This window comes from Silurus aristotelis, assembly GCF_946808225.1.
Source record: "Silurus aristotelis genome assembly, chromosome: 23".
In the NCBI taxonomy this organism is placed as follows: Eukaryota; Metazoa; Chordata; class Actinopteri; order Siluriformes; family Siluridae; genus Silurus; species Silurus aristotelis.
Genome location: NC_139596.1, coordinates 3,869,435 through 3,897,367, shown reverse-complemented (window position 1 = coordinate 3,897,367; position 27,933 = coordinate 3,869,435). Strand labels below are relative to the sequence as shown.

Below are 27,933 nucleotides of genomic sequence, written 5' to 3'. Positions count from 1 at the left end.
GATCCTTGATGCAGTCCAACCTCCACCTTGAACCAGTCTGACTTTACTACTGCACACTTCACTGCTGTCACACTGCACTCATACATGTCCTGCACCACCCTCACATACTTCTCTACCACACCTGACTTATTCATACAATACCACAATTCATCTCTCAGGACCCGGTCGTACACTTTCTATAAATCCCCAAACACACAATGCAACTCCTTCTGACCTTCTCTATACTTTTCCTTAACATTCTCAAAGCAAATAGGGCATCTGTGGTGCTCTTCCTCGGCATGAAATCATACTGTTGCTCACAGATGGTCACCTCTTCTCTCAGCCTGGCTTCCAGTACTCTTTCCCATAACTTCATGGTGTGACTGAACAACTTTATTCCCCTGTAGTTACTGCAGGTCTACAAATCTTCCTTATGCTTAAAAATCGGTACCAGCACACTCCTTCTCCATTCCTCAGGCATCCTCTCACCTTCCTGAATCTTGTTGAACAATCTGGTTAAAAACTCCACCTGCCATCTATCCTAAACCATGCGTCTACCGCTATGTCATCTGGTCCAACCAACTTTCCACTCTTCGTTCTCTTAATCGCTGCTCTCACGTCCTCTTTACTATCCTATCCACTTCCTGCTTCACCATATCAACAGTCTACTACAATGGCCCAAGAACACAGCCTACATTTAATTTCCTATCACTGCACATCTTAACAATTATTAACTGTAATGAATGGACATTCGATGCCACCCAGATGAGGATGGGCTTAATTTTGAGTCTGGTTCCTCTCAAGGTTTCGTCATTGAAACATCTCTGGGAGTTCTTTCCTCACCACTGGTTTAATAATTAGGGACAAACTTATACATACTTTTATTACCGCTTTATAAGTGTAAAGCAGCTTTGTGACAATGTCCATTGGTAGTACCATTCGCCTGCCATTAAATGAGATTGCACAGCGCACACACAGAAAGCTTGTTAAAATTACAGTCTTTCTGGACAAGCTCAAAATAGTTTGCAGGATCCTTTTGGTACATTCGACTCTAAATGCTCGAGAGTTTCTCAGATATTTAAGGAGCAGCTTTGCTTTCCCACCCAGAGACCGGAACCAATCAATGACAATTAACTCCATTTTCTCCATTTTAACTAAGGATGAGGACTGTCTGATTGGTCAGAAGGTGTTGAGTAGATGTCTATATGTCACTGGACACTACAAATTCTCTTGCTGGTAATAGTTCTTCCTCAAACTTTAGCTGGCACTAAATTTGACACATTGGTACAGAACGTCTTGGTGCTTCAGCTTAACAATATCCATCCAATAAACTAATATACATTAACTTTCCCTCTTCTATTTCCAGGAAGACGCAGCTCTACCTCTGCCATGTTAATCTGTATTCTATGTGACTCTCAGGACACGCCTTGTGATGCGTCACATTCACGTAGCAGCAGTGGTGCCGAGAGAACGCACACGAGAAACGGTTTAACGAGGAGAAATCGATCTACATACCAAATATTGGTCAAAAATGTATGGTCACTTACTAAATAATAAAAGTATGGAACATTTACTAATAATTACATATAAATAAATTGTTTTATATACAAATAAACCTTGCAAATATGAAAATATATAATTCCAACTTGCATCCAATGCACACTTTTTTAAATCGATGCAACATTTATGCCAATGTACCGATGCAAATCTGTGAATCTTCAATCCCTAATCCACATGTTCCCCAGATCTTCTATGGTATATCGTTAAATTCTTAAACCTGATTGTTCATAAATTGTTGCTTCACACATTAATCCACAAAAATCTGACAAAATCTAGGAGCATCCACACCGATCCACAAAATTCCCAGATTTTCTCCGTTTCTATCACAACACTTTTTTTTTTTAAGGCTTTATTGTTCCAACAATGAATTATGTGTTTTTATTAGGGCTGTCAATCAATTTAAATATTTAACTACAGTTAATTGCATGATTGTTGAGTTAACTAAAACTTTTTTATCTGTTTTGAATATATTAATACTGTTCATGTTTTTAATACTCTAATCAACATAGGCATGAACAAATATGGATGCTTTATTCAAATGTATCTTTATTATTAGTGAAACTATACTCAACACAGAGCATGAAAACTAAATATGCTTGTAAATGATTTAAAGTAATTATGGTGTTTTAAATTACATTAATCATCATGACACCAAAGAAACTTTTGCTATGTTTCCACACGGACGGTTTTGATTGCCGGATGTGTGCGTCATGGTGGATTTCGGTGCATCAGTAACAAATGTTTAGTGATTATTTTTTTTTATTTTTTTATATCTGAGTACAGAAAGAACGCCGTGAATAAATGCGTGTTGCGTTGAAGGATTTATTTTTGCCTATTTTATATTAATTTATGTATATCCTTAATAATAATTGTCAAACGGAAATGCGCACGTTAATAAAAATTAGTGCCGTTAAAATGAATTAACACGGTCATTTTTATCACGTTAGTTTTTATTTTTAATCCTGGTGAAAACAGAACAATGTAATCTAGTGAAAAAACCTTCCCAGAACAGTGGAGCTCATTAGGATGGAGAAGAAGGAACGAATAATAACGGAAAGAAAAAAATCTACACGAGGAGGAACAAATTTTGTTTGGAGGGATTCGTCTTGCAACCCAGCAATCTGGCAACCCAGCAATCTGTAGTGTGTGTTTATAGTGCGTATAAAGTGTGCGTGTTTATACAGTGAGTAATAAAGTGTGTGCGTGTTTTCCCTGTAGGTCTAAAAAAGTGAAGATCGGGTGTATTTTGTGGAACTAAAGAACAGGATGATCACCGGTGTCATCCGAGGAATTGGGAAGGCGATAGTATGAGCTGTCTCGGGGTCGGACAGAGAGATCGGGGGAAGAGTTGCTGAACAAAGAGAGGAGGAAGAAGAAGTGGAGAAAGAAGAAACGGAGTGTGTAATGGCCACCCGGGCACAGAGGCGAGTCGCTCCGAGCACGAAGCGTGGCCAGGAGGAACTGCGGCAGAGGGAGCAGCAGCGGCACGACGACGACTCCGACGCCGAGGAGCCGCACCTCGAGCTCGCCCTGCGCAAGTCGGACGGCCGCGAGCCGCAGATCATCCACAGCGGACACTTCATGGTCTCCACGCCGCACGTCGAGCATCCGCCGAAGAAAGGCTACGATTTCGACACAGTCAACAAGCAGACGTGCCAAACCTACCACTTCGGCAAGGCGAGCGCGTGTCACCTCTCCATCGACGCGTCTCTCACCAAACTCTTCGAGTGCATGACCCTGGCGTACAGGCGAGGCCCATACAGCATACAGCACCACCATACACCATACAGCACCATCATTATTATAATATAACGTGTAAGAGTGTCCCGGGGGTGTGTGAGAGTGTCCCGGGGGTGTGTACGAGAGAGCCCCGGTTGAGAGTCGGAGAGAGCCCCGGTTGAGAGTCGGAGAGAGCCCCGGTTGAGAGTCGGAGAGAGCCCCGGTTGAGAGTCGGAGAGAGCCCCGGTTGAGAGTCGGAGAGAGCCCCGGTTGAGAGTCGGAGAGTGCCCCGGTAGAGAGCCCCGGTAGAGAGTCGGAGAGAGCCCCGGTAGAGAGTCGGAGAGAGCCCCGGTAGAGAGTCGGAGAGAGCCCCGGTAAAGAGTCGGAGAGAGCCCCGGTAAAGAGTCGGAGAGAGAGTCGGAGAGAGCCCCGGTAGAGAGTCGGAGAGAGCCCCGGTAGAGAGTCGGAGAGAGCCCCGGTAGAGAGTCGGAGAGAGCCCCGGTAGAGAGTCGGAGAGAGCCCCGGTAGAGAGTCGGAGAGAGCCCCGGTAGAGAGTGCGAGTCTCCCGTTGTTCAGGTTCTTCCTAACCTCGTATTAAATTTCACCCCAACATGTAACCGCACCTATTTGACACGCTTCTACTTAATAAACTCTTAAAACTCAACGTTTATAACCAAATGTATTCCATTTACACGTCAGTTATTATCAGTTCTAAACTCCAGGGGGAAGCTAGCTCAGCTAACTCGGCTAAGCGTTTCTTCAGCCCGAGTGACGCACGCTAGCTCCATGCTAACGCTTAGCCACCGAGTGATAAACATAAACAAGGCTCAGATGTACAACTATTTTCCTCCATACCTACAAAAATAAAATAAATTGACATTTTCTAAGCCATTTGCTTGTTCACAAGCTCCAGAAAGAATGATTTTCTGGACGCCTGAAGTGTTTTTATTGTGTCCCAGCATCTGATAAGATGTTGAATCTAATCATGGTAGATTATATTTTTGTTAGGAGTGTATTGTTTGGATTTCTGTTCAGTTTTTATTCACAATTCGGGTGTTGAGAGAGGTGTGGGAAAATATTTAGACTAGTTCAAGCTCCTAGTATATAGTACAGCACTGGTAATCACTCTGTACAGCAGTGGTGAGCTGAAAAGCATCCCTGAACTTTAAGGAGTATGGGCCAATGTGGCCAGATTTCAAGAAGAAAAAGCAAGGTAGTCTGTGAGGGAAACAAAACAAGCCTGAAAATAAACAACTTGCCTCCAAGATCAAGCTTTCGGAGAGATGCCACCAAGTAAAAAAGAGCTAAACATGCTCCTGAGCTATCGATCGATTATGTCTCTTTTTTTTTCTGGATTTTTTTGGAGAATTGGAGACCACTCTGTGTATCTGAGCGATGGTTCAACAAAATGAAACACCCTAAAGATCCATGAAGTTTTTGAGCAACTCAAGAACTAGGGATGGATCTAAACTTTAATGAATATGAACTGTCAATATTCATTAGGACTTCAGATTGCAGTCTCCATCACTGAACAGTACAATGATGGAATTGGAATGAATGGACATTCAATGTCACCGAGATGAGGACGGGTTCGCTTTCGACTCTGGTTCCTCACGGTTTCTTCCTCATACCATCTCGTGGAGTGTTTTTTTTATTTTTTTTTAATCTTACAGGCATATAGCACACATAATTCATATTTTATAACCTGTTTATCTCTGTATAGATGTTTTAGGACAATGTCCATTGTTAAATGAACTGTACAAACAAAATTTAATTTAATTTCACACAAAAACTTGCCAACTCCTGGCTCTCGGACCTGAGGTCAGGTCCCTCAACCCTGCAGATGTTAAGCACTATGCCGCCATTTCCAGCCGGACCTCGAATAAAGCATTCAAATGAATTAATTTTCTCCTAGTTGAGATGGAATGCAGGAATTTAATGCTGTCAATTTTCCCCCATTTATATTTTTCCTATTTATACATTTCCACTACTTTGTTCCTGGCAAATTACAAAATTCAAATTGCAATAAAAACTAGCTATCGAGGTTAAACAACAACAACAACAACAACAACAACATTGTGAGTTGCATCATGTCAAACAGGTTGTTGTTGGAGTAGAAAAAGGTCAGAGGTTGAAATAACAATCCCAAAACAATCCCACAACTTACAAGCGACTTTACAAAAAAATGCTCAAATTTGCTTATCACATTGCAAGTGTGGAATGTGCTCCAACAGCCGAACAGGTTTTTGCAATAAAGGAGAATTGCACGGAATGATAACTGCTGTAAAAGGGAAAAAAAAACCCAATTCTCCGACCTGTGTTTTTTTTTTTTTTTTTTTTTTGAGGAGAAGGAAGTATTACTTGTGGACATCACATGGGCTGTTCATCATGTGAATGATGGGTGTGCAGCCAAGCACAAAGCCATCAAAACATCATTAGTTATGGGGAAGTGGTAGAGCAGTGGTTAAAACTCTGAGGTATTGATTGGTTGGGGGTTCAAGCCCCAGCACACTCAAGCTGCTACAGTTGGGCCCTTGAGGGAGGCCCTTAACCTTCTGTGCTCCAGAGGTGCTGTATAATGTCTGACCCTGTGGTCTGATCAATCTTGGATATGCAAAGATAGAATTTTACTGTCTGGTGATGTACATGTGACAACTATAAAGTCTTTCTGTACAGCGACGTAACTGTGTTCATGTCAAAATAATTCTTAACTGTGTGTGTGTGTGTGTGTGTGTGTGTGTGTGTGTGGGGAAAAATATCCGATTATGACATTGTACTGGAGGCAGTTTACGACAATGAAACGTTGGCTCGTGGTGCTGTAAAGGAAACGTCCGCACACAAGAGAGTTCATCACGTGACGGGAGACATATGCCGAGGAAATGAGACCGAAAGAAGAGTTCAGGGCGGAAAAAAAGCACATGCCGAAGGACAAGTGTTGAGAACTGATAAATACCGGCTTTTATCTGGGATGCACCAAAAAGACGTGGTGAAATGAGTGCTTCAGAATCGTGTTAAAGGTCGTGAAGGGGGACAGTAGGACAAATTGTGCTTGGATTAAAATGGGTCATGTTTCATGTGCAATGACAAGCATTTATATATCACGAATGTTGTTTTTTTTTCCATCATCAGTGGGAGATTGGTGTCCCCAAAATGGAAAAACTTCAAAGGGCTAAAACTTCTCTGGAGGGACAAAATTCGCCTGAACAATGCCATCTGGAGGGCTTGGTACATTCAGTGTAAGGACCGCACATACACACCTTTTTTTCAGCTTTTGCATCCTCTTCTGTCTGATTATTGCTTCTTATTGCACAGATGTGGAGAAAAGAGAGAACCCAGTCTGCCATTTTGTTACGCCTTTGGATGGGACCATGGATTCGGGAGTCCATCGACCTGCAGAGGTGAGGTAGAGGATGATGTTCGGTGCGCTCCACTCATGTTGCCCACAATCGCAATCACAGTTGTGTATATTGTATTGTGTACGTGTGATTCGTATCTCGACGCATAGCCAACGATTTCAAAAATAATAGAAGTGTAGCACATCTACATCTTCCACCCCTTGTCATCCCTTATATTGTATAATCACAATATGCAATAACTATACAATTTTTTTCTTCCCTCTACTACTTTTTGTGTAACCTGCTGCTGCTGTAACGCAATAATTTTCTTCACGGGATAAAGAAAGAATATCGAAGTCTAGCTTTTTGCACTTGTAGCTCACCTCGTTCTGCTGTGAATTGTGAAAAACGGGCACTTCCCCTAAACGGTTTAGTAACCTCCGAGTGTTGCTGATGCTGTAATCTAGAAGACGAGACTTTCTGCTCGTGCTGAACAATTTGTACTCTTCGTCTTCAGGTTTCTAGACTTGTATACTGTAATGCTTAATCTAAGAAGAGGATACAATTTTATTCACGCACCTCAACCCCAGTTGTTTAGACCCAGGAGACCGAGGCGCATCCCGAGAATCACATAGAACACAGATTAACATGGCAGAGGTAGAGTTGCGTCTTCCTGGAGACAGAACAGGAAAAAAAACACCTGATTTTCATTGTCATTTTTTGAATAAAATTTTCCCGATTCCGAAAGGGCCACCATGCGTTAGAAGTCGGAAGGCACTTAATTAAATCGATGATTTGCCGTCTGTCCGAACCAAAGAAATAAAAGCCCACCATATTGTATTACACGGCATCATATTCGTATTCCATTGAAACGCATTGCGTCGAATCAAATTCACACATCGGGAATTAATATGATCAATTTATCTGTCATTATTCTCTCTTCCAAGGCAATAGCGACAGAAGGAAAATACTGGAAGAGGCGAATCGAAATTGTTCTCCGCGAGTACCATAAATGGAGGACGTACTTCAAGAAGCGGGTAGGTCTCCTGTTCAACCCGGCCGAGGACTTGTTCAACCCTAAACAAGCTCCATTTTACACTATATGGACAAACGTATTGAGACACGTTTTCCCGAAGAACCACAAAGTTATATTGAAGTCTTTTAAAAGCAGTAGCTAAAACTTTCCCTTTTACTTTTACTATGCTTTCTATGGAAGAAGATCTTGAGTGGCCTGCTATAGACCTCGAACCTCAACTCTATTGGGATGATTTGGAACGCTGACTCACCCCAGGCCTCCTCACTTTCCCCTACATCAGAGTTTACAACACCCTTTTAGCTGAATGAACAGGAAATGGGGAACTAAATATGGAATTGGATGTTGTCACGTGCCCACAAACATATGTCCATATAGTGTATAAATATATTATATAATTTGATCTTATATATGATATTTTGCATTGCCGGACAATATTGTATATTGTCGACTCCGGGAATTCTGAGTAATGAAAATTTTATTTTTCCCAGTTAAATCAGCATAAAGATGACGATCTTTCCAGCCTACTCAAGGTAACTATTGATTTTGTGCATTTCCGATGGAACCGTTGCATTATTAGGATACCCGGTTCGCTCTTAACGCCAAGCACACTAATAGCCCCACGTTAATATTCTACGTGACGTGTGTCTTTTTTGTACTTTTGTACAAACAGTACTGTCTTGCCTGGTGTGATGGTGTAATGTACATGACATTGCTGTGGGACTAATAGCATCTACTAGGGTGTACATTTATACGATTTCATATTTTATTCGATATCGCACGAAAAGTGGCATTTTTGTCCTTCAAAAAATCAGCACGATCACAAACGCGATATCGATTTAAAACAACAGTTCAATAAACCAGAAAGGAATCTTAAGAGACTTAGGTTTTAGACACTGCACCGCAATTTTGTTGATACTGATTTCATTTGCTTCATTTGTCGTCTGATTATCGTTATTTTCACAGGCTGTAAATTCCTGAAAGAAAAGCGTGTTGCATTAAAATATGCTAATTCGGTGCTTCGAAATGCAAAGAAAAAAAAACAAAAAACGAAATTGCCTTCTTTAACATTAAGACGGAAGCACGACAGTTTTGCTTCGGTTATAAACACGCCTGCTTTAGTATTAAATCCCCGCATTTTAAGGATTTTGTTTCAGAATGCAGAGGTTGAGAAGTTTCTAATTGAATACGAGACTTCTTCATTACAAATGATCTAAAATGATATATTGCATCAACCGGAGTGAAGAGTTTCTGATTTTTTTTTTTCTTTCCCCCTTCGTATTTTGCCACGTCCCATTTTTGTGCGAAACTATTCAATTAGTTTCAGATGGAAATCCATCAGTGTTTGTTCTGATCAAAACAAATACTAGAAATACCCAAAAATACATATCCTCCATATCTACCTCCATTTTCAAACCTTCTGTTTATTTTCAGGTTTCCAAATAAAAGTAAAAAAATCAAAATCCCAGATTTTCCATGTGATCTCAGACTTTTGCGCCCGGCGTATGTCTATATTTCAGAAACTCTTCATGTCCAGAATAATGTATTTGCGCCTGCACTAACCTCGTTCGTCCACTAACCCGGCCTGCGCGGTTGCATTTTCACCTCTTCCGAAAAAGGGGGCAGAGGAGCAGTTTTCGCTCTTCGGCGAAGTGCACCCCGACATCCTCCGTCTGCCCTTCTGCCAGGATGACGAAGCGTTCGGGGGCGCTCGCCGCGGCTCCCGCAGGAGCCGAGACTCTCCCGCGCCGATGGAGATGGACCCCATCTTCGACATGGACATGCTAATGTCCGAGTTCTCCGACACGCTCTTCTCAACGCTTTCCTCTCACCAGCCGGTCGCTTGGCCCAATCCCAGAGAGATCGGTAAGAGCGCTGTCTGAAATCGAAGCCCACGTGATCCTTTGCACGGGTTGTAATCGGTTCCCGTTATCTTTTCGCAGCACACGCAGGCAACGCAGACATGATCCAGCCTGGTCTCATCCCGCTGCAGCCCAACTTGGACTTCATGGACACGTTCGAGCCTCTTCAAGGTTAAATTGTATCACGTTTTACGCGGTCGCTCGCTCAGATGTGTGTGTTGGTGGATGATTGCATTGTCTGTCCCAAAAGCTAGAGAACTGGTAACAGTGAGTTCTGTGGAAGTATAGGGATTTTCACACAGACACGAAAAAATGAATTCTAAGACGTGTTTAAGAATTTGGGAAGATTGTCTTTTTTGCTTTTGGCAGCATTTTTTTTTCAAGCCAAATGCAACAATCATTGTGTTTTATCATTTGCCATTTAAGTGTAATCTGTTTATTTTATTTTATTTTTTTGTGTGTGCACATATTTCTTTTATTTCCCCCCCCACACTTGACTCACAACGGTATCTTAAGGTGTACACAACAGGATATGATATACCGGGGGTCCCCAAACTTTTTTCTTTAATAGAAGGCCTGTAACTGAACTATTTTTTTTGGGATATTCGTTTCTATTGAAAAACATTTACTTACTTATGAATATGGTTGGTGGGTGAATATAACATAATTATATGTCAATAAATAAGGGAAATTTGACTTTAAAAGCCAACCTTATTTTTTTTTTAAACTAAATACAGATATGATTTGAGTAAAACATATATTTAGAAAATACTCACAAATGTGGGGGCGGGCAGTAGTTTGGGGACCCCTGTAATATACTATCAATGTGCCGGTGTGCCCAAATGGAGTAATCCGATTCCATGATCGATGTCAGATTGATCTAGTTCTGAATGTTGGTGTTTGGTAGCGCAAGGCTCAGGTCTACAGGTGACGTTCGATTTCACCTGAACTTCAGCAAGAGTTCCAGGGAGCTTAAAGTGCGACGTTACCGCTTTCATTTACCTTTTATTCCCTTTTGGTGAAATTCTCCATTTGGGCAATATTCAGTTCCTGATTTTACTCAATGAACTTCAGGTTCGTTTCCAAATATAGGACTCGCCTTTCCTGCTCTCTTAACTTAACCGCCAAGTTGAAATAACTTTATAGCTCACCTCCTGGGCGACGACAGACGCCTTAATTAAAATCGCACAGGAGTCCGGCCGGTGCAGTTTATAATTATAGGTGCATTCGCTCCTCAGCTATCTCACGGATTCCTTGCTTGTTTTCTCCTTTTTAACCAGATCTGTTTCACACCCTGCGTCAGCCCTTCTACCCCACAACCTCACCCACTGCCCCAACCACCACTCCCTTATCCAGCAGCAGTAGCAGCACTCAAACCCAGGTACCAGCCCAGCGCTGCTCCAAGATCCACACACTTACACAAAACTAGCTTCGGTGCTAATGTGTACAATGTAAGACTCTTGGGATACATTGACACAGAAAAGCTAATGGCATTCCCACTTTAAACGATGCATGCGACTGAAACTATGCAGGTGTAGAACTATTAGGGCATTATATATAATTACACGGGCATGGTCTGACAGCTAAAAATACACTATATGGACAGAAGTTTACAGACGATCAAGTGCTTCTTGTACATCCAATTTCACATTTAGTCCCCTTTTCCTGTTCGAATAATCTTCACTCTTCTGGGAAGATGTTCTAGATTTTGGAGTGTACTTGTAGAGATTTGTGATCATTCAGCCACAAGGGGTTGGTTAGTAATAAAGGTCGACGGACAGCGGATTTTGCAGATACCGATAGCTTGGTTGATGAACCAAACAAACAAACAAAATAGTACAAGAAAAGTAAAAAAAAGTAAAAAAAACTACTAAATAATTAAAATGTGCTAAATAAAATAAATATGAATATATAATTTAAAAGAATCAATTTTGATGAAAATTAAAGACAGGCATTCAAGCTGAAACACAAAGTAACGCTCCAAAAAAATATCTGAAATGAATAAAAACGCAAAACAAACAGCACGTGGTGTCAGTGATTCACCTCTAGAGGCCGCTCTCGTAACTTTATAACGACAGCAGACCTTCTCAGGCACTCCAGCAACAGACGCAACTCGAAAAAACAATTGTTGCGGATGAATCTGATGAATCGGTCAACCTCTAGTTATCAAATTCGGGTCAGGTACTGATGTAGGGTGACGTGAGGAGGCCTGGGGTGCAGTCAGTCTGAAAAATTCCACCCAGGTGTTAAATAGGGTTGAGGTCAGAGCTCGATAACAGGAGATCTTCTATTTCAATTTTCTTAATCTCCTTTAGAGCTGGCTTTGTGAAAAGGTTTGGGGCTCCTAGTTCTAATGCCACATCCAAAGAAGTCCTATACAATTGTGTGCCTCCAGCTTTGTGGGAAAAGTTTGCACATATAGCTGGAAATGTCAATACTTTTGTCCATATAGTGTAAGTAGCAGTCTAACCATTTTCAGTTATTATTATTATTTAGGATGAATGTGACCAATTTATAGTGCAGTATCCATCTATAACAGCACAAAAATTCTTATTGATTTACATTATAAAAGCATGCATTGTTCACAGAAATTGGACACACCATCATGCTGGCAGTTTAGTCCAAAAAAAAAAAAAAAGCATGGCTTGAAAATTGGTAAATATGTGTTGCAGAACAGGAAATATGCCACGATTCCCTTAAATGTCAAAACAACTCATACAAGTGTGCACTCATCGAGGAAGTAAATTAACCTGGACATGTGTATTAGCCAGTGCCAAAATCAATATATTCGCATTATGTTATATTATTATTTATATCTTAAACAACCCCAATTTTAAAACAGTAAGAACAGTGTAAAGTGTAAATAAAAACAAAATGCAATGATTTGCAAATCTTATAAATCCATATTCTATTCAATAGAACAAAAAATGTTTTAACTGAGAATATATACCATTAGGGGGGGGTCATGTTTACCACTGTGTAGCATCATGTCTTCCATCCATATACATCTGGGAACTGAAGAGACCAGTTGCTGAAGTTTTGGGAGAGAAATGTTGTCCCATATGTGTCTGATCCAGGTTTCTAGCTGCTCAACGGTTCTGGGTGTTCTTTGTTGTATTTTTTGTTTCATGACGTGCCAAATGTTTTCAAATTGCAGGCAGGCCAGTTCAGCATCTGGACTCTTCTGGATGAAGGCATTGCTCTAAACCTGTAAATATAGTTTAGCATTGATGGAGCCTTCTCAAATGTGCAATCTTTTGATGGTATATTATGTAATTAGACATTCAACTGTTTTGCAATTTTATATTGAAGAACATTATTCTGAAATTGTTTCACAATTTGTAGACAGTCCTTCACAGATTGGTAAAGCTCTGCCCATCTTTACTCCTGAAAGACTTTGCCTCTTTGAGATATTTATACCCAATCATCCTACTGACCTGCTGTCTGTTAACCTCATTAGTTGCAAAATGGTTTCATTCTCATGAGACTTTCTTTTTCCTGACCTTCGTTGCCCCGTCCTAACTTTTTCTGAGATGCGTTATGGCCATTAAATTCAATATGACCTTATTTTGTCTCTAAAAAATGGTCCTCTGTTTAAACATTTGATGATCTATGTTCTATAGTGAAAAAAAGGGTTTAAGGGTTTATAAGTTTTGCAATTCATTGCTTTATGTTTACATTTACATTTTACAGACAAGCTTTTTGGAATTGGGGTTGTATTACATGTCACATTAATATAATACTCTGACACTGCAGGTTGATTTGACACGGCCAGTGTGAAAGCCGCCAATGTATAATACATGGAGAAAAGCTGTGTTTACGGTGTTATCTCTCAATCTTTCTTTTCGCAGACTTCATTGTTACCTCCAATGAACTTGCCTACAGATCTATCCATCTCACTGGCCCAGAGTCCTCCCAGTCATGCCTACGAACAGGGCTACATGCCACTTTTCACAGAACAAATGCCACCCTCGACCAACTCGACCCCTGTTATGCCGCCCCCGGCGCCGCTGCCCCCTCCGCCCTCTCACTCGCTGCAATGCCAGGCTGTTGCCGCTGTCCCTAGAAGCTCGTCTCCATGCCCGGTCATGCATACTGGTCCTTCCACAGTGACACCCAGCACCACTGCCACCCACAGGTCAACCTTCGTCATATCACCCAGGCCTCCTCGTCAAGATCAGGCCCTCTCCTGTGTCTCTCTGCCCCCCCAGCCGCAAAGCTTTGCCTTGCCACGACCTCTCCCGCCTGCTGGCTCTGTTAAAAAGAGCCGCCACGTTCCCATAGTCCCTGCTACTCCAGTTCCATCACCTCATCTCATACTCACGGGTGAGTTGCCTTCTCCACATCATGTCCTCAATATACAGTGTATGTATGTATGTATGTGTATATGTGTGTGTGTGTATATATATATATCCCACTTTATCTAAATTTGTGCTAAATTTTCTTTACCAATGCCCCTGATAACCAATAAACAGGAGTCAATGCTCAAATCATGCAGAACTCTTTCATATAGATATCAGTTCCAGTTGATTGCTGGAACTATCGGCTATCAAATATCCATACCCATAGTTTTTCCTGGTTGCTTTATGCAGTGGAAGAGCGACCACTAGAAGCAAATCACTGACACCACGTGCTGCTTTTTTGAAGTGTAATTTTTTTTTCATTTACACGGAAGTCCTAATAGGTGGCGGAGGAGCGAAAATGTTCATAAAATTTTTTTCTTTCTTGTTTTCTCGTGATCACGACTTAACCAACATTGTTTCCTCATGATTAGTACTTTTCTGTGTATTTGGCATGAGAGCGTGTTCTAGAGTAAAGAAAATACTAGAAAAAACCCAGAAATAGCTGTGGGTCTGTCTGTGATTGACAACTTACACATAAGTGTCTGGCACTTGAAAAGTAGGCTGCCAGGTCTGCAATACACCAGAAACATGCAGAAGGCGATACTTTCTTAGGATAACGTCTTGAAAAAGCGGGTTTTTACATCAAGATTGTCGGGGGAAAAAAAGGATTTTTTTTTTTAAATATATAATGTATTCATATTTGTCATTTAGCATATTTTCATAATTTATTATTAAATTTTTTTTTACTTTTGTAATTAAGTTCAGTACTATTTTAGTGTTTGGTATTTTTATGCGGTATCTATTTCAAAAAGGAATAAATTGGTTATCGGCTAAATCCAACCTAGCGACCTTCCATATTTGTAACATTTGAGATTTCTCGCCAGGGCCTGCCGGCACCGTTCTCGTCACGCCGTCCCCTCTTAAAAGCGACGTGGCCTCTACCGCTGGCATGGTCATCACCTCGGCCAATATTCCACGCGTGAGACGATTCTCTCAATATTATCATTTTGTGATTAAAAGGTTGTAGGTTTTGTGGTACTTTTTAAACAGGGAACGTTGTGTTCACAGGGGTCCGGCTTCCACATTCTCCCCCCGAGCCAGAATTCTTCTCAGCACATTGTGCCCAAGGAGGAAACAAACTTGTCCTGCAATAAGAACTCAGTTCCAGCAACATGCACAGGTAAGAGTTCCGATATTTTTGGAAGGCCAAAATGTGCAGAACCTGTCCCAGTTCTATGCTTTATTTTGATCACGTTTGTTGCTCACGCTATTTTCCAGCGTTAGACAGCCGAACTCCGGGTCAAGGTTCACCTTTAGGGGCAGAACAGGTGCCCAGCCCACAGTCTCCACTCAGCAGCTGTACCTCAGTTCTGGCCAAGAACGAGTCCAATCAGGTACCTTTTCCGAGTCCATATTTTGAGTAAATGTCTAAATATTGTCCAAAGTAATTTTATCTGTAGTTTTTAGGGTTCCTGCGGATTTTGGAAAAGTATGGAATCTGATTGAAATGATTTCCAGGTCTGGATTAGTATAGAAAAAATGTGTTTCCATACTGTTCGGTTTTCTAAGAAGAATTGGGAAAAAAAAAATTCTAAAACAAAGGCTATGTTCACAAAACTTATGGAAAAGATCAGAGATTCTGACACCGACACACATCAGAAGATTGTAATGTGACAATGTTATGGTTCGAATTTATAAATCGGTACTTTGGTTCATCTACTAAAAAATGTTTCGCTCACTTTGGATTGAATCGCCAGAGTTCAGAGTTCAGTAGAGGACCAATCGCCTTGGTCTAATCACTGATGCCTGTATTGTTTAGCCTTCCAATCCAGGTTCAAATCCACAATGAAATAATTTTCCTTGTTTTTTTCGCTGATTTCCTGTTTTTTCTGTTCTTTTTTTCCCCCTCCATCTCAAATCAGACTCGCCGCGTGAAACACAAATCGGCCGAGCAGAAACGCCGATCCAACATCAACATTGGCTTCAAGACCCTGTGCAGCCTCGTTCCTTCTCTCAAATCGCAGTCTAATGTAAAAACATTACGTTTCTCTTTTATTGCATGAAGTTATTTTTTTTAAATGCATAGACACAATAATGTTTTCATATCGATATCGCGATTTTTTTAAATTTATTTATTCATTTAATTTTTTATGATTGACTAATATTCTGATACTGCTCAGTTTTTTCATTTCAGTCAAACTACTTTATACCATTTAAAAAAACAAAACAAAACAATCCTCAGGTAAATATCGCCCTTGTGATATTCACATGTGGTAAAGAATGGGTCTGGTCAACAGCACTGTCCTAAATGAGGTCAAATTTAAAATGTAATAGCACTTGGACTGGTGAATATTGTGAAAGGCAGATTATTCTTATGTCTCTGCTTACAGATACATAAGTCATTCTTGCATATGGTACATCATCTGCGCCATTCAGTGGCTAAACTATTAAGTTTTTGTCGCCCTTACTGCATTTTGCAGAAATACTTTGACTTTGAAATCCTTCACAAGTAGTCATACCTTAGATGTCCACCAGGGTGCAGACCACAATTTGACATACACTATATGAACAAAAGCATTTGTACGGGTGGCCTTTCCAGTCGTATGTGGTTCTTCCCCAAATTTTTACCTCAGAATTGGAGGCACATAATTGTATAGGATGTCTTTGGATGTGGAAAAAAACCCCCTCATCCGAATTTGGAGACCCAAACCCAGAGTGGAAGATCTTCTGCTATTGGAACGCTGATGTGACCCCAAGGCCTCCACACCTCACCTACATCAGTATCTGATTTTACAAACACCCTTGAGCACAGATTTCTACAAAATTTAGTGGTACATCTTCCCAGAAGAGTAAATCAAGAACAAATGTGAAATGGGATGTTCACGTGAAAAATGGCTATTAAATATCGCACAAGGGAGCAGTCAGGTCTTGAAGTTGATGTGTTCGAGGCAGGAAAATATGGGCAAGCGTAAGAATTGAGTGGCCTCCAAAACAGCAGGTCTTGTGGGGTGTTGCAGGGGTTAGGACTGTCAAAAAAAAGATACCAGTTTTGATAGAAAGGTATCAGAACATCCAGCTGACTCGTCCCCCTCTGTATTTCGGGTGAACCAGATCAGTAACGCTACGACCCTTCAGAAGACGGTGGAGTACATCGGAAAGCTGCAGCAGGAGCGCCACCAACTGCAGGACGAGACAAGGAGACTGCGGGAGGAAATCGAGGAGCTCAACGCGTCGATAAAGTATGTGTTTTAAGATGTATATCGCTATGATCATTTCTCATCGAAATAAACAAGTCGACCAGAGTTACAACGCACGTGTATAATGGCTTTGTTCGAGACGCCTGGCTGAAAGTCCACTTCTCCTCATTCATGCCCAAACTATATATCTTCTTCTTCTTCTTCTTTCGGCTGCTCCCATTAGGGGTCGCCACAGCGGATCATCTGTCTCCATACCACCCTGTCCTCTATATCTGCCTCTTTTACACCAACTACCTGCATGTCTTCCCTCACCACATCCATGAACCTCCTCCTTGGCCTTCCTCTTTTCCTCCTACCTGGTGGCTCCATCTTCAGCATTTTTCTACCAATATAATTCATGTCCCTTCTCTGCACATGTCCAAACCATCTCAATCTCGCCTCCCTCACCTTGTCACCAAAACATCCTACATGTGCTGTCCCTCTAATAAACTCATTTCTAATCTTGTCCATCCTCGTCACTCCCAACGAAAACCTCAACATCTTCAGCTCTGCTACCTCCAGCTCCACCTCCTGTCTTTTACTCAATGCCACTGTCTCTAATCCATACAACATCGCAGGTCTCACCACAGTCCTATAAACTTTCCCTTTCATTCTTGCAGATACTCTTCTATCACAAATCACTCCTGTCACTCTTCTCCACCCACTCCACCCTGCCTGCACTCTTTTCTTTACTTCCCTAACACACTCTCCATTACTTTGCACTGTTGACCCCAGGTACCTGAACTCCTCCACCTTCTCCACCTCTTCTCCCTGCAACCGCATCACTCCACTGCCCTCCCTCTCATTCACACACATGTACTCTGTCTTACTCCTACTGACTTTCATTCCCCTTCTCTCCAGCGCATATCTCCACCTCTCCAGGCTCTTCTCAACCTGCTCTCTACTCTCACCACAAATCACAATATCATCTGCAAACATTATAGTCCAGGGAGACTCCTGTCTGACCTCGTCCGTCAACCTGTCCATCACCACTGCAAACAGGAAAGGGCTCAGGGCCGATCCTTGATGCAGTCCAACCTTCACCCTGAACCAGTCTGTCGTACCTACTGCACACTTTACTGCCGTCACACTGTCCTCATACATGTCCTGCACCACCCTCACATACTTCTCTGACACACCTGACTTCCTCATACAATACCACAACTCCTCTCTCGGCACCCTGTCGTACGCTTTCTCTAAATCCACAAATACACAATGCAGCTCCTTCTGTCCTTCTCTATACTTCTCCATCAACATCCTTAAAGCAAATAAGGCATCTGTGGTGCTCTTCCTCGGCATGAAACCATACTGTTGCTCACAGATGGTCACCTCTTCTCTCAACCTGGCTTCCACTACTCTTTCCCATAACTTCATGGTGTGACTGATCAACTTAAATCAACTCATGCCCAAACTATATATACAGTGAAGAAAATAAGTATTTGAACACCCTGCTATTTTGCAAGTTCTCCCCCTTAGAAATCATGGAGGGGTCTGAAATTGTCATCGTAGGTGCATGTCCACTGTGAGAGACATAATCTAAAAAAAAAAAATCCAGAAATCACAATATATAATTTTTTTACTATTTATTTGTATGATACAGCTGCAAATAAGTATTTGAACACCTGAAAAAGTCAATGTTAATATTTGGTACAGTAGCCTTTGTTTGCAATTACAGAGGTCAAACGTTTCCAGTAGTTTTTCACCAGGTTTGCACACACTGCAGGAGGGATTTTGGCCCACTCCTCCACACAGATCTTCTCTAGATCAGTCAGGTTTCTGGCCTGTCGCTGAGAAACACGGAGTTTGAGCTCCCTCCAAAGATTCTCTATTGGGTTTAGGTCTGGAGACTGTCTCGGCCATGCCAGAACCTTAATATGCTTCTTACAGATCCACTCCTTAGTTATCCTGGCTGTGTGCTTCGGGTCATTGTGATGTTGGAAGACCCAGCCTCGACCCATCTTCAATGTTTTAACAGAGGGAAGGAGGTTGTTCCCCAAAATCTCAGAATACATGGCCCCAGTCATCCTCTCCTTAAGACAGTGCAGTCGCCCTGTCCCATGTGCAGAAAAACACCCCCAAAGCATGATGCTACCACCCCCATGCTTCACAGTAGGGATGGTGTTCTTGGGGTGGTACTCATCATTCTTCTTCCTCCAAACACGTTTAGTGGAATTATGACCCAAAAGTTCTATTTTGGTCTCATCTGACCACATGACTTTCTCCCATTAATCTTCTGGATCATCTAAATGGTCATTGGCAAACTTAAGACGTGCCTGGACATGTGCTGGTTTAAGCAGGGGAACCTTCCGTGCCATGCATGATTTCAAACCATGACGTCTTAGTGTATTACCAACAGTAACCTTGGAAACGGTGGTCCCAGCTCTTTTCAGGTCATTGACCAGCTCCTCCCGTGTAGTTCTGGGCTGATTTTTCACCTTCCTTAGGATCATTGAGACCCCACGAGGTGAGATCTTGCATGGAGCCCCAGTCCGAGGGAGATTGACAGTCATGTTTAGCTTCTTCCATTTTCTAATGATTGCTCCAACAGTCGACTTTTTTTCACCAAGCTGCTTGGCAATTTCCCCGTAGCCCTTTCCAGCCTTGTGGAGGTGTACAATTTTGTCTTTAGTTTCTTTGGACAGCTCTTTGGTCTTGGCTATGTTAGTGGTTGGATTCTTACTGATTGTATGGGGTGGACAGGTGTCTTTATGCAGCTAACGACCTCAAACAGGTGCATCTAATTTAGGATAATAAATGTAGTGGAGGTGGACATTTTAAAGGCAGACTAACAGGTCTTTGAGGGTCAGAATTCTAGCTGATAGACAGGTGTTCAAATAAATAGTTAAAAAATCATACATTGTGATTTCTGGATTTTTTTTTTAGATTATGTCTCTCACAGTGGACATGCACCTACGATAACAATTTCAGACCCCTCCATGATTTCTAAGTCAAGTCAAGTCAAGTCAAGTTTATTTGTATAGCGCTTTTCACAACAGACATTGTCTCAAAGCAGCTTTACAGAAAACAACAGTGAAGGTGAATGGTGTGCGTTTGTCCCTGATGAGCAGCCGTGGCGACAGTGGCAAGGAAAAACTCCCTTGGATGATATGAGGAAGAAACCTTGAGAGGAACCAGACTCAAAGGGGAACCCATCCTCATATGGGTGACATCAAAAGTTTGGTCATAAATCTTTCAACAATACAGAACAATTTGTGATCATCATAGATCCAGCATCAGCTTCTCCATGCCAGGGCCTTTAAACACTCGGCATCTACTTCTCCATGATCATCCATAGGTCCATAATCTTCATGAGGTGGGACGTGACTGGAGCTGGCCAAACCTCAGGATGCCTCGGGATGGGGAGAGAAAGAGAAGCAGTGGAGAGGAATTAGCGTAGCTGCTGTTCATGATATTAACAGCACAAGTTGATAATGTGCATGTGATCAGATGTTCTGGAGCACAAGGTTGTGATGTGATGTGTGTGATGTGTGTTATGTGTAGGCTTTGCTAAAAAGATATGTTTTTAATCTGCACTTAAACTGGGAGAGTGTATCTGAACCCCGAACACTGTCAGGAAGACTATTCCAGAGTTTAGGAGCTAAATGTGAAAATGCTCTACCGCCTTTAGTGGACTTTGCTATTCTAGGAACTACTAGAAGCCCAGAGTTTTGAGATCTCAGGGAGCGTGACGGATTGTAGCGTGTTAAGAGACTGGATAGATACATGGGAGCCAAACCATTTAGTGCTTTATAAGTGAGTAGCAGTAGTTTGTAGTCTATTCGAAACTTAATAGGAAGCCAATGTAGGGACGATAAGATTGGGGTTATATGATCGTATTTTCTTGACCTAGTAAGAACTCTTGCTGCTGCATTCTGAACTAACTGAAGCTTGTTTATTAATGATGCAGGACATCCACCTAGTAATGCATTACAGTAGTCTATTCTAGAGGTCATAAACGCATGGACGAGCTTCTCTGCATCAGATATAGATAACATATTTCTTAGCTTAGAAATATTTCTAAGGTGAAAGAAGGCTGTTTTTGTAACTTGATTGATGTGATTTTTAAAAGATAAGTTGCTGTCTAAAATAACTCCCAGGTCTTTTACCGTTGAACTAGTAGTTACAGAACAACCGTCTAAAAGCAGGCTGAGATGCTGGAGCTTCTGTGTACTATTTTTTGGGCCGATGAGCAAAATCTCCGTTTTATCAGAATTTAATAGCAGAAAGTTATGGGTCATCCAATCTCTTATTTCTTCAACACACTCAGTTATGCGAGCTAATTGAGCTGTATCGCCTGGTTTGGATGAAATATATAGCTGGGTATCATCAGCATAACAATGGAAGCTAATTCCATGCCTTCTAATAATATTTCCTAATGGAAGCATGTATATTGTAAAAAGCAGGGGTCCCAGAACTGACCCTTGTGGCACGCCATAATTTACTAGCATTATCCTGGATAGCTCTCCATTTAAATCTACGAAATGGTAACGATTGGACAGGTAGGATTTAAACCAGCTTAATGCCTGTCCCTGAATACCGATGTAATTCTGTAAGCGATCGAGGAGAAGATCATGATCTATAGTGTCGAACGCAGCACTAAGATCTAGTAAAACTAATAGGGAGATGTAGCCTTGGTCTGAAGCTAAAAACAGGTCGTTAGTGATTTTAACTAGAGCAGTTTCTGTGCTATGATGGGGCCTAAAACCTGACTGAAACTCTTCAAAGATATTGTTCTCCTGCAAGTGGTTACATAGCTGGGCAGCGACAATCTTTTCTAAAATCTTAGACATAAATGGGAGATTTGAAATTGGTCTGTAATTCGATAGCGTGTTTGGATCCAGATTAGGTTTTTTAATGAGGGGCTTAATAACTGCTAACTTGAGGGATTTAGGGACATGACCTAACGATAGTGAGGAGTTAATAATATTTAAAAGAGGCTCACCAGCTGTATATAACACTTCCTTCAGTAGTTTAGTGGGAATTGGATCTAACTGACATGTTGTTGATTTAGCTTTCATAATAGCATCATACAGCTCTTCCTGTCCTACACATGTAAAACAGTGTAGTTGTGGGGTTGTAAGTACGATTGTGTCGGGAGATGGTGTCAGAGGTTGAACTGCCACAATTGTTTTTCGAATGTTATCTATTTTTTCAGTGAAGAAATTCATAAAGTCTTCACTACTAAACTGTGATGGAACACATTTTTCAGATCCCTGATTTGTTGTTAATTTAGCGACTGTACTGAAAAGGAACCTGGGGTTGTTTTTGTTATTTTCTATGAGTTTGCTCAGGTGTTTAGCTCTAGCAGCTTTTAGCGCCTGTCTGTAGCTGAGCATACTGTCTTTATACGCAATTCTAAATACCTCCAATTTAGTTTTCCTCCATTTTCTCTCCAGATTACGTGTTGTTCTCTTTAGGGCATGCGTATGACTATTATACCAAGGTGCAGGTGCTTGTTCTCGAACCTTTTTTAACCGGATGGGGGCAACAGTGTCTAAAGTGCTAGTGAGGATAAGGTCTATGTTGTTTGCCATCTCATCAAGATGATCAGCAGTTATGGGTTTAATATGAAACTGAGATAAATCAGGCAGGTTATTTATGAATCTGTCTTTAGTGGTTGGAATAATAGTCCTACCAAGTCGATACCGTGGTGAAACACGGTTAATCTGCTCTACCGGTAGTGTGTACAGTAGGAGATAATGGTCTGTGATGTCATCACTCTGGGGTAAAATATCTATATCAGTGACGTCTGCTCCGTGGGATATTATTAAGTCTAGTGTGTGGTTAAAACGGTGGGTTGGTCTGGTGACGTTTTGTTTAACTCCAAAAGAGTTTAGTAAATCGACAAATGATAATCCTAGGGCATCGTTTGCATCATCTACATGAATATTAAAATCTCCTACAAGCAGCACTTTATCAAAACTGATCAAGAGGTCTGAGAGAAAACAAGCAAACTCATGAAGAAAATCAGCGTAGGGTCCTGGGGGTCTGTACACGGTGACCAGAGCGAGTTTTCTGTGCATGTCTGAAAGTGCAATTTTAAGAACGAGCACTTCAAATGATTTTAAACTGAATCCTAATCTCTGATTAACATTAAGAGAAGCACTATAAATGGTTCCTACACCCCCCCCACGACCAGTCTGACGGGGCTCATGCTTATAAACATATCCTGATGGTGTCGACTCGTTTAGGCCCATATAATCACCTGGTTTAATCCAGGTCTCAGTGAGACAGAGTGCTGAGAGATTATTCTCTGTGATCATCTCATTTACAATCAGTGCTTTGGGTGCAAGTGATCTAATGTTTAAAAGACCGAACTTTAGAACTTTGTTGTGTTTGTTTATCTGGCATTTTTCAGTTTTAACTGCAATAAGATTATTTCTGGATCTTGTGTATGTAATTCTTGGTTTTACTACCCGAGGAATAGATACGGTTTCTATAAACTGGGCTGTGTGTGAACTTGTAACTATTTGGTCTGTAGTATGCGTGTTCTTATAGTTGAAGTTTTCTTGATGTCTTACCAGTCAGATGGTGTGAAGTATCCTAGAGATGTTATCTGATAGCACTGCTGCTCCAACTCTGCTGGGGTGCAGGCCATCAGGGCGGAAGAACCTAGGACGCTCCCAGAAACAGTTCCAGTTATTAACAAAGAGAAGTTTATGTTCTCGACACCATGACTGTAACCATTCATTTAGTGCTAAAAGTCTACTAAACTTCTCAGCCCCTCGCTGGTAAGTGGGAAGAGGTCCTGACACAATGATCCTCGTTGTGGGTGATGTGCTGCGTACCGTCTCCACCAGGATCCTGAAGTCCCTCTTTAAGATCTCCGTTTGCCGCAGCCTGGTGTCGTTTGATCCGGCATGGAGAACAACCGCTCCGAAGTTCTCGTTCAGGATCGCGGGTACCTGCGCAGCGACATCCAGAACACGAGCACCAGGAAAACAGCGAGTGTGCACCTTACCTTTAGCTTGGGTAGCGCGGACATGCCGGACGATGGAATCTCCGAGAATAACAGTGTCGCGTTCCGTCTCGCGGAGGGGGACGAAGCGGTTCTCGGTCGAGATCTCGAAGGCCGGTGGTGGAGGTGGAGACGTCCTCGATCGGGGCTTGGCTTGTCTCTTCCGCCGCGGTCGCATCCAGGGTCCATGTTGCACCGGTGCCGGAGTTGTAGGTGCGCTGGGCCTGGGCATAGAAGCACGCGGAGTTGATGTGCTGGGAGCGTTAGGTTCAACCCGGGAGTTTACCTGGGATGAGTGCGCGTCCGCCCGGGATGTTTCCAGCGCCGCTTTCCGCTCTCGCAGCCGGTCATGCTTTACATGCAGCTTGCGAATCTGTTTCTCCAATGCCTCCATCTCCAACGCCACCGTTTGCAACTCGAACGAGTCCTCACCTGTGCTCGAATGCAGACAAACAACCGGCATAGTGCTTATCGTCACGAACAGATTTATTATACAGAGATGTGAGTGAGAGAAAATAAATATAAACAACACTAGTTATAGTCGAGTTAACAAACTACAGGCACAAGTCAGGAAGACAAAAACAATTAAGGATTATTAAAAGAGGAAAAACGGATGGATAGATAGCAAAGTTTGTTTGAAAGACGCCGAGAGAGATACAAACACGTAACTCGCGGCAAACAAGTCGGGAGAACTTGCAAAATAGCAGGGTGTTCAAATACTTATTTTCCTCACTGTATAAGAGAAAAGGGGGAAAATGAGAGAATTTAATTTAACATAAAAAATGTTTCATTGTTTCATTTTTAAGCTGAACAAAATGTAAATTATATAAAAAATAGAAGGGAATTATTTCGTATTGTTTAATGTACATATATATATATATATATATATATATACATATAATGTGTGTGTACATTAAACAATACAAAATAATGATATATATACACACACATATATGTAAATGATATATCAATATATTCATAATTAAATACATAATTTTTTGCCAGATTGTTCACATCTTTCTTCAATTTTTGACAGCTCATGCCAGGAGCAGCTTCCCGCCACCGGAGTCCCTTTTACACGCCACCGATCCGACCACATGAAGGAGAAGTTTGACGAGTATGTAAAGATCAGAACTCTGCAGAACTGGAAGTTTTGGATCGTATCCTTTTCGGTTTAAATCGGTTTATGGTCATGGCGTAGGTTTTTGCGATTTTTCATATCGTATTTTTATTTTTGATATTTCTGTGCTGGTACATTAAGGACTCCTGTGGACTGGTGACTCACAAACCTTTCGATATTCCTCATGTTTTATATATTTTATGGGCATGTTTTTTTGCCTTTTTTATTAAGCGAAATTCTTACATTTAATCACTAAATTAGAGTGATCGTACACCCCTAATCACATGACCGAGCTTTCTTTTTTTTTTTTTTTTTCCTACATCTTTAACTCTGAATCTACAGAAGAATCAGGCGAATTTGGTGAAAAAATAGCCTTCTTTAGCCTGGTTGTTATTAATGTAGGCAGGCGTGAAGAATACTACGATTCAGCTAATGCAAAGGTCCGTTTGAAATGCCACCGTATTTGTGTGTTTTTGAGGTCATGTTTATTTATTTAAGTATTTCCTTTAACAGCACTCCTCCAGTTTAGCATCATCATTAAACCTCTGTTCGAGTCCTTCAACGGGAGCGTGTCCACCACCAACCAGAGCAAGCTGTGTGAGACCACCATGCAATGGCTGGACCGAGATTGTGCACTTCCTGTGCTCAGACCCAGTGAGTTATGATGATTAATAAAAAAGAAAAATTGCAATTAATATAATATAATATAGCGCTCTCCGTGCAGCCCGCAGGACTCCCGTGTCAAAACAAGCCGAGTCAGTGATTCGCCTTTAGAATTTTTCAGCACCAACCCGGAAAAACTACCGCTATAAATTTAACTTTTTTATATATATAATTCCAGCAATAAAAAAAAAACCTTATCACATCATTATTATGAACAGTATGTCTAAAAGAACTTTTAATTACGAATAAAAAATCTTGTTTTAGAAATCATAGTGATGGTATTTTGATAAGATGATGAGCAACAAGTTGCACAGGACACAGCGGAAATTGTATGTGGGCCAGTAAACCGTTCAGTCATCAATTTACTGAGTATGTGATAATGATGCAAATGATAAGAAAGCAATGTAACATGGGGAATAAATTAGTAATTGTCTGTTGCCGGTACTCGTGTTTGCTACAATCTTGATCTCTCTGCTGTCTTTCTTTCCCCTTTTCTGACTTAACAGTGGTTTTAGGGACACTGAGACACCTAAGCACCACCACGTCCATCTTAACCGACCCAGCTCTCCTCCCACAAGAAGCTAGGCAGGCTGCCATCAACTCCACACACCCCTCGGCCAAGTCCTAGCCCTTCGTCTGGCTTTCAAATCTCTGCGTTTTTCCAATATCTGGCGATTTCTGTAGTACTCGTAATGCTGAAAAGGAGGCCACGATGGCGTCATGTGCCTTCTGCTTGAAGTGATATTCTTGCCTTACTGAGTTTTGGTTTGTAACAGTGTTAAAAGGGCTGCTATAGACATTTTTTTTTTTTACAGAATTAAACTTCTGTCATTATGTTCAAAAGGGGAAAAAAAAAGAAACCCAGAATCCTCAGCACACTTGTTTGACGTTTCTGTTTAAAAACGAAAAACTGATGTTATCATATTTTTCTTTTTTTCCCCCTTATTTTAATAATTTTATTTATTTTTATCAAGACATTTTTACATTTGATTTAATACAAGCAGTGTGTGACGGTTAAGCGTCTGAGGGCTCAGACAGCAGCCGTCTAGACATCTTTCAATCCGAAGATTTAAACTCTCCGTCTCCTTGCTGGTATTGCAGTTGGTTACAAGTGTTTCTTGCACTACACATGTACAGGATTTTTCATTTCAAGCTTTTAAGTGACTTTGTACACACTATTAAGAGGTGTGGTGTTGTTTTTGTTTTGTTGTTGTTTTTTCTCGTCTCTAGACATTCAGTCTTCCAGCTATGAGCTTTCGCGATAACTTCTGGGTCTTATTCTGTATTTTAGAACCCAGGTTATGTAAAATACCTTCGATTTGCCAGTTTAGTTAAGGAACATTTGCTGGATTGTATTATATTACCTACGTTTTAATAGTTTGTTTGCAGCTGGAATGCTGAATTGTGCTGAGTGTGCTGGAATTCACCAGATTTCTGATAACGAACACAGTTTATGGTACAGCCCTGTGTCGTGCATTTTGCTTCTCAGGTGTATCCATGAATATTAAGGGGGGGGGGGGGGGGGGGGATGTGTGCGAGATGTGTGCGAGCCTGTAACTTATCTAGTATGTGCTTCACAGGTTCTTCCCAATATACTTTTTGGAGTTAGTTTGAAAAAAATTAAAAGAAAAAAAACACCCATGCGATGTTTGTCAGTGATTTTGAAGGCTGAGACGCCTGTAAATACACCGTATGCACCGAAAACTGATTTTTACTGAGAAAAGTATCCCCAAACTCACAAAATTGTATAGGAAGGAAGTTTTTCCTTCGCTTGAACTTGGACACCCAACCCTGTTCCAGCATGACAATGCCAAAGCACCACGAAGATGTTCTTTCCATTGGAAGCGGAAGCGTGTGAAAGATCTCGTGTGGTCTGCTATAGAGCTTTGAACACCTTTTGAATGAATGAACGCTGACTGCATCCCCCAGGCCTTCTCACCTCACTTACATCAGTACCTGACTTTACTCACATGATATCACCCAAATGAGGATGGATTCCCCTTTTGAGTCTGGTTCCTCTCAAGGTTTCTTCCTCATAACATCTAAAGGAGTTTTTCCTTGCCACAGTCGCCACGGCTGCTCATCAGGGATAAACACACATCGTTCACCTTAACTGTTAAATTAT

General features: G+C 41.4%; 1 protein-coding gene across 2 annotated transcripts; it reads left to right on the top strand.

Annotated features, from left to right (window-relative positions):
- Positions 1 to 2,635: 2,635 nt before the first annotated feature.
- Positions 2,636 to 26,554, top strand: mlxip (MLX interacting protein). Of its 2 annotated transcripts, none has more exons than XR_014531014.1 (17): positions 2,636 to 3,287; positions 6,388 to 6,494; positions 6,571 to 6,656; positions 7,541 to 7,630; positions 8,118 to 8,159; positions 9,246 to 9,492; positions 9,570 to 9,659; positions 10,769 to 10,869; positions 13,340 to 13,814; positions 14,716 to 14,810; positions 14,900 to 15,011; positions 15,110 to 15,225; positions 15,754 to 16,546; positions 16,691 to 17,070; positions 25,062 to 25,185; positions 25,670 to 25,799; positions 26,315 to 26,554. XR_014531014.1 is itself a non-coding variant. In XM_083526370.1 (17 exons), the coding sequence occupies exons 1-17, from the start codon at positions 2,944 to 2,946 to the stop codon at positions 26,434 to 26,436; spliced, it is 2,517 nt and encodes an 838-aa protein (XP_083382496.1). In that variant the 5' UTR covers positions 2,662 to 2,943; the 3' UTR covers positions 26,437 to 26,554. The 2 variants fall into 2 exon arrangements, 1 of the variants encoding a protein (XP_083382496.1); XM_083526370.1 differs by having other exon boundaries at positions 2,662 to 3,287; positions 15,754 to 15,861; positions 16,943 to 17,070.
- The last annotated feature ends 1,379 nt before the right edge of the window (positions 26,555 to 27,933 follow it).

Coding starts and splice junctions, on each gene's coding strand:
- mlxip (XM_083526370.1), top strand. CDS start 2,944: ATGGCCACCCGGGCACAGAGGCGAGTCGCTCCGAGCACGAAGCGTGGC. Junction 9,660..10,768: donor CACGTTCGAGCCTCTTCAAG/GTTAAATTGTAT, acceptor CTTTTTAACCAG/ATCTGTTTCACACCCTGCGT. Junction 15,862..16,942: donor CTCTCAAATCGCAGTCTAAT/GTAAAAACATTA, acceptor CGGGTGAACCAG/ATCAGTAACGCTACGACCCT.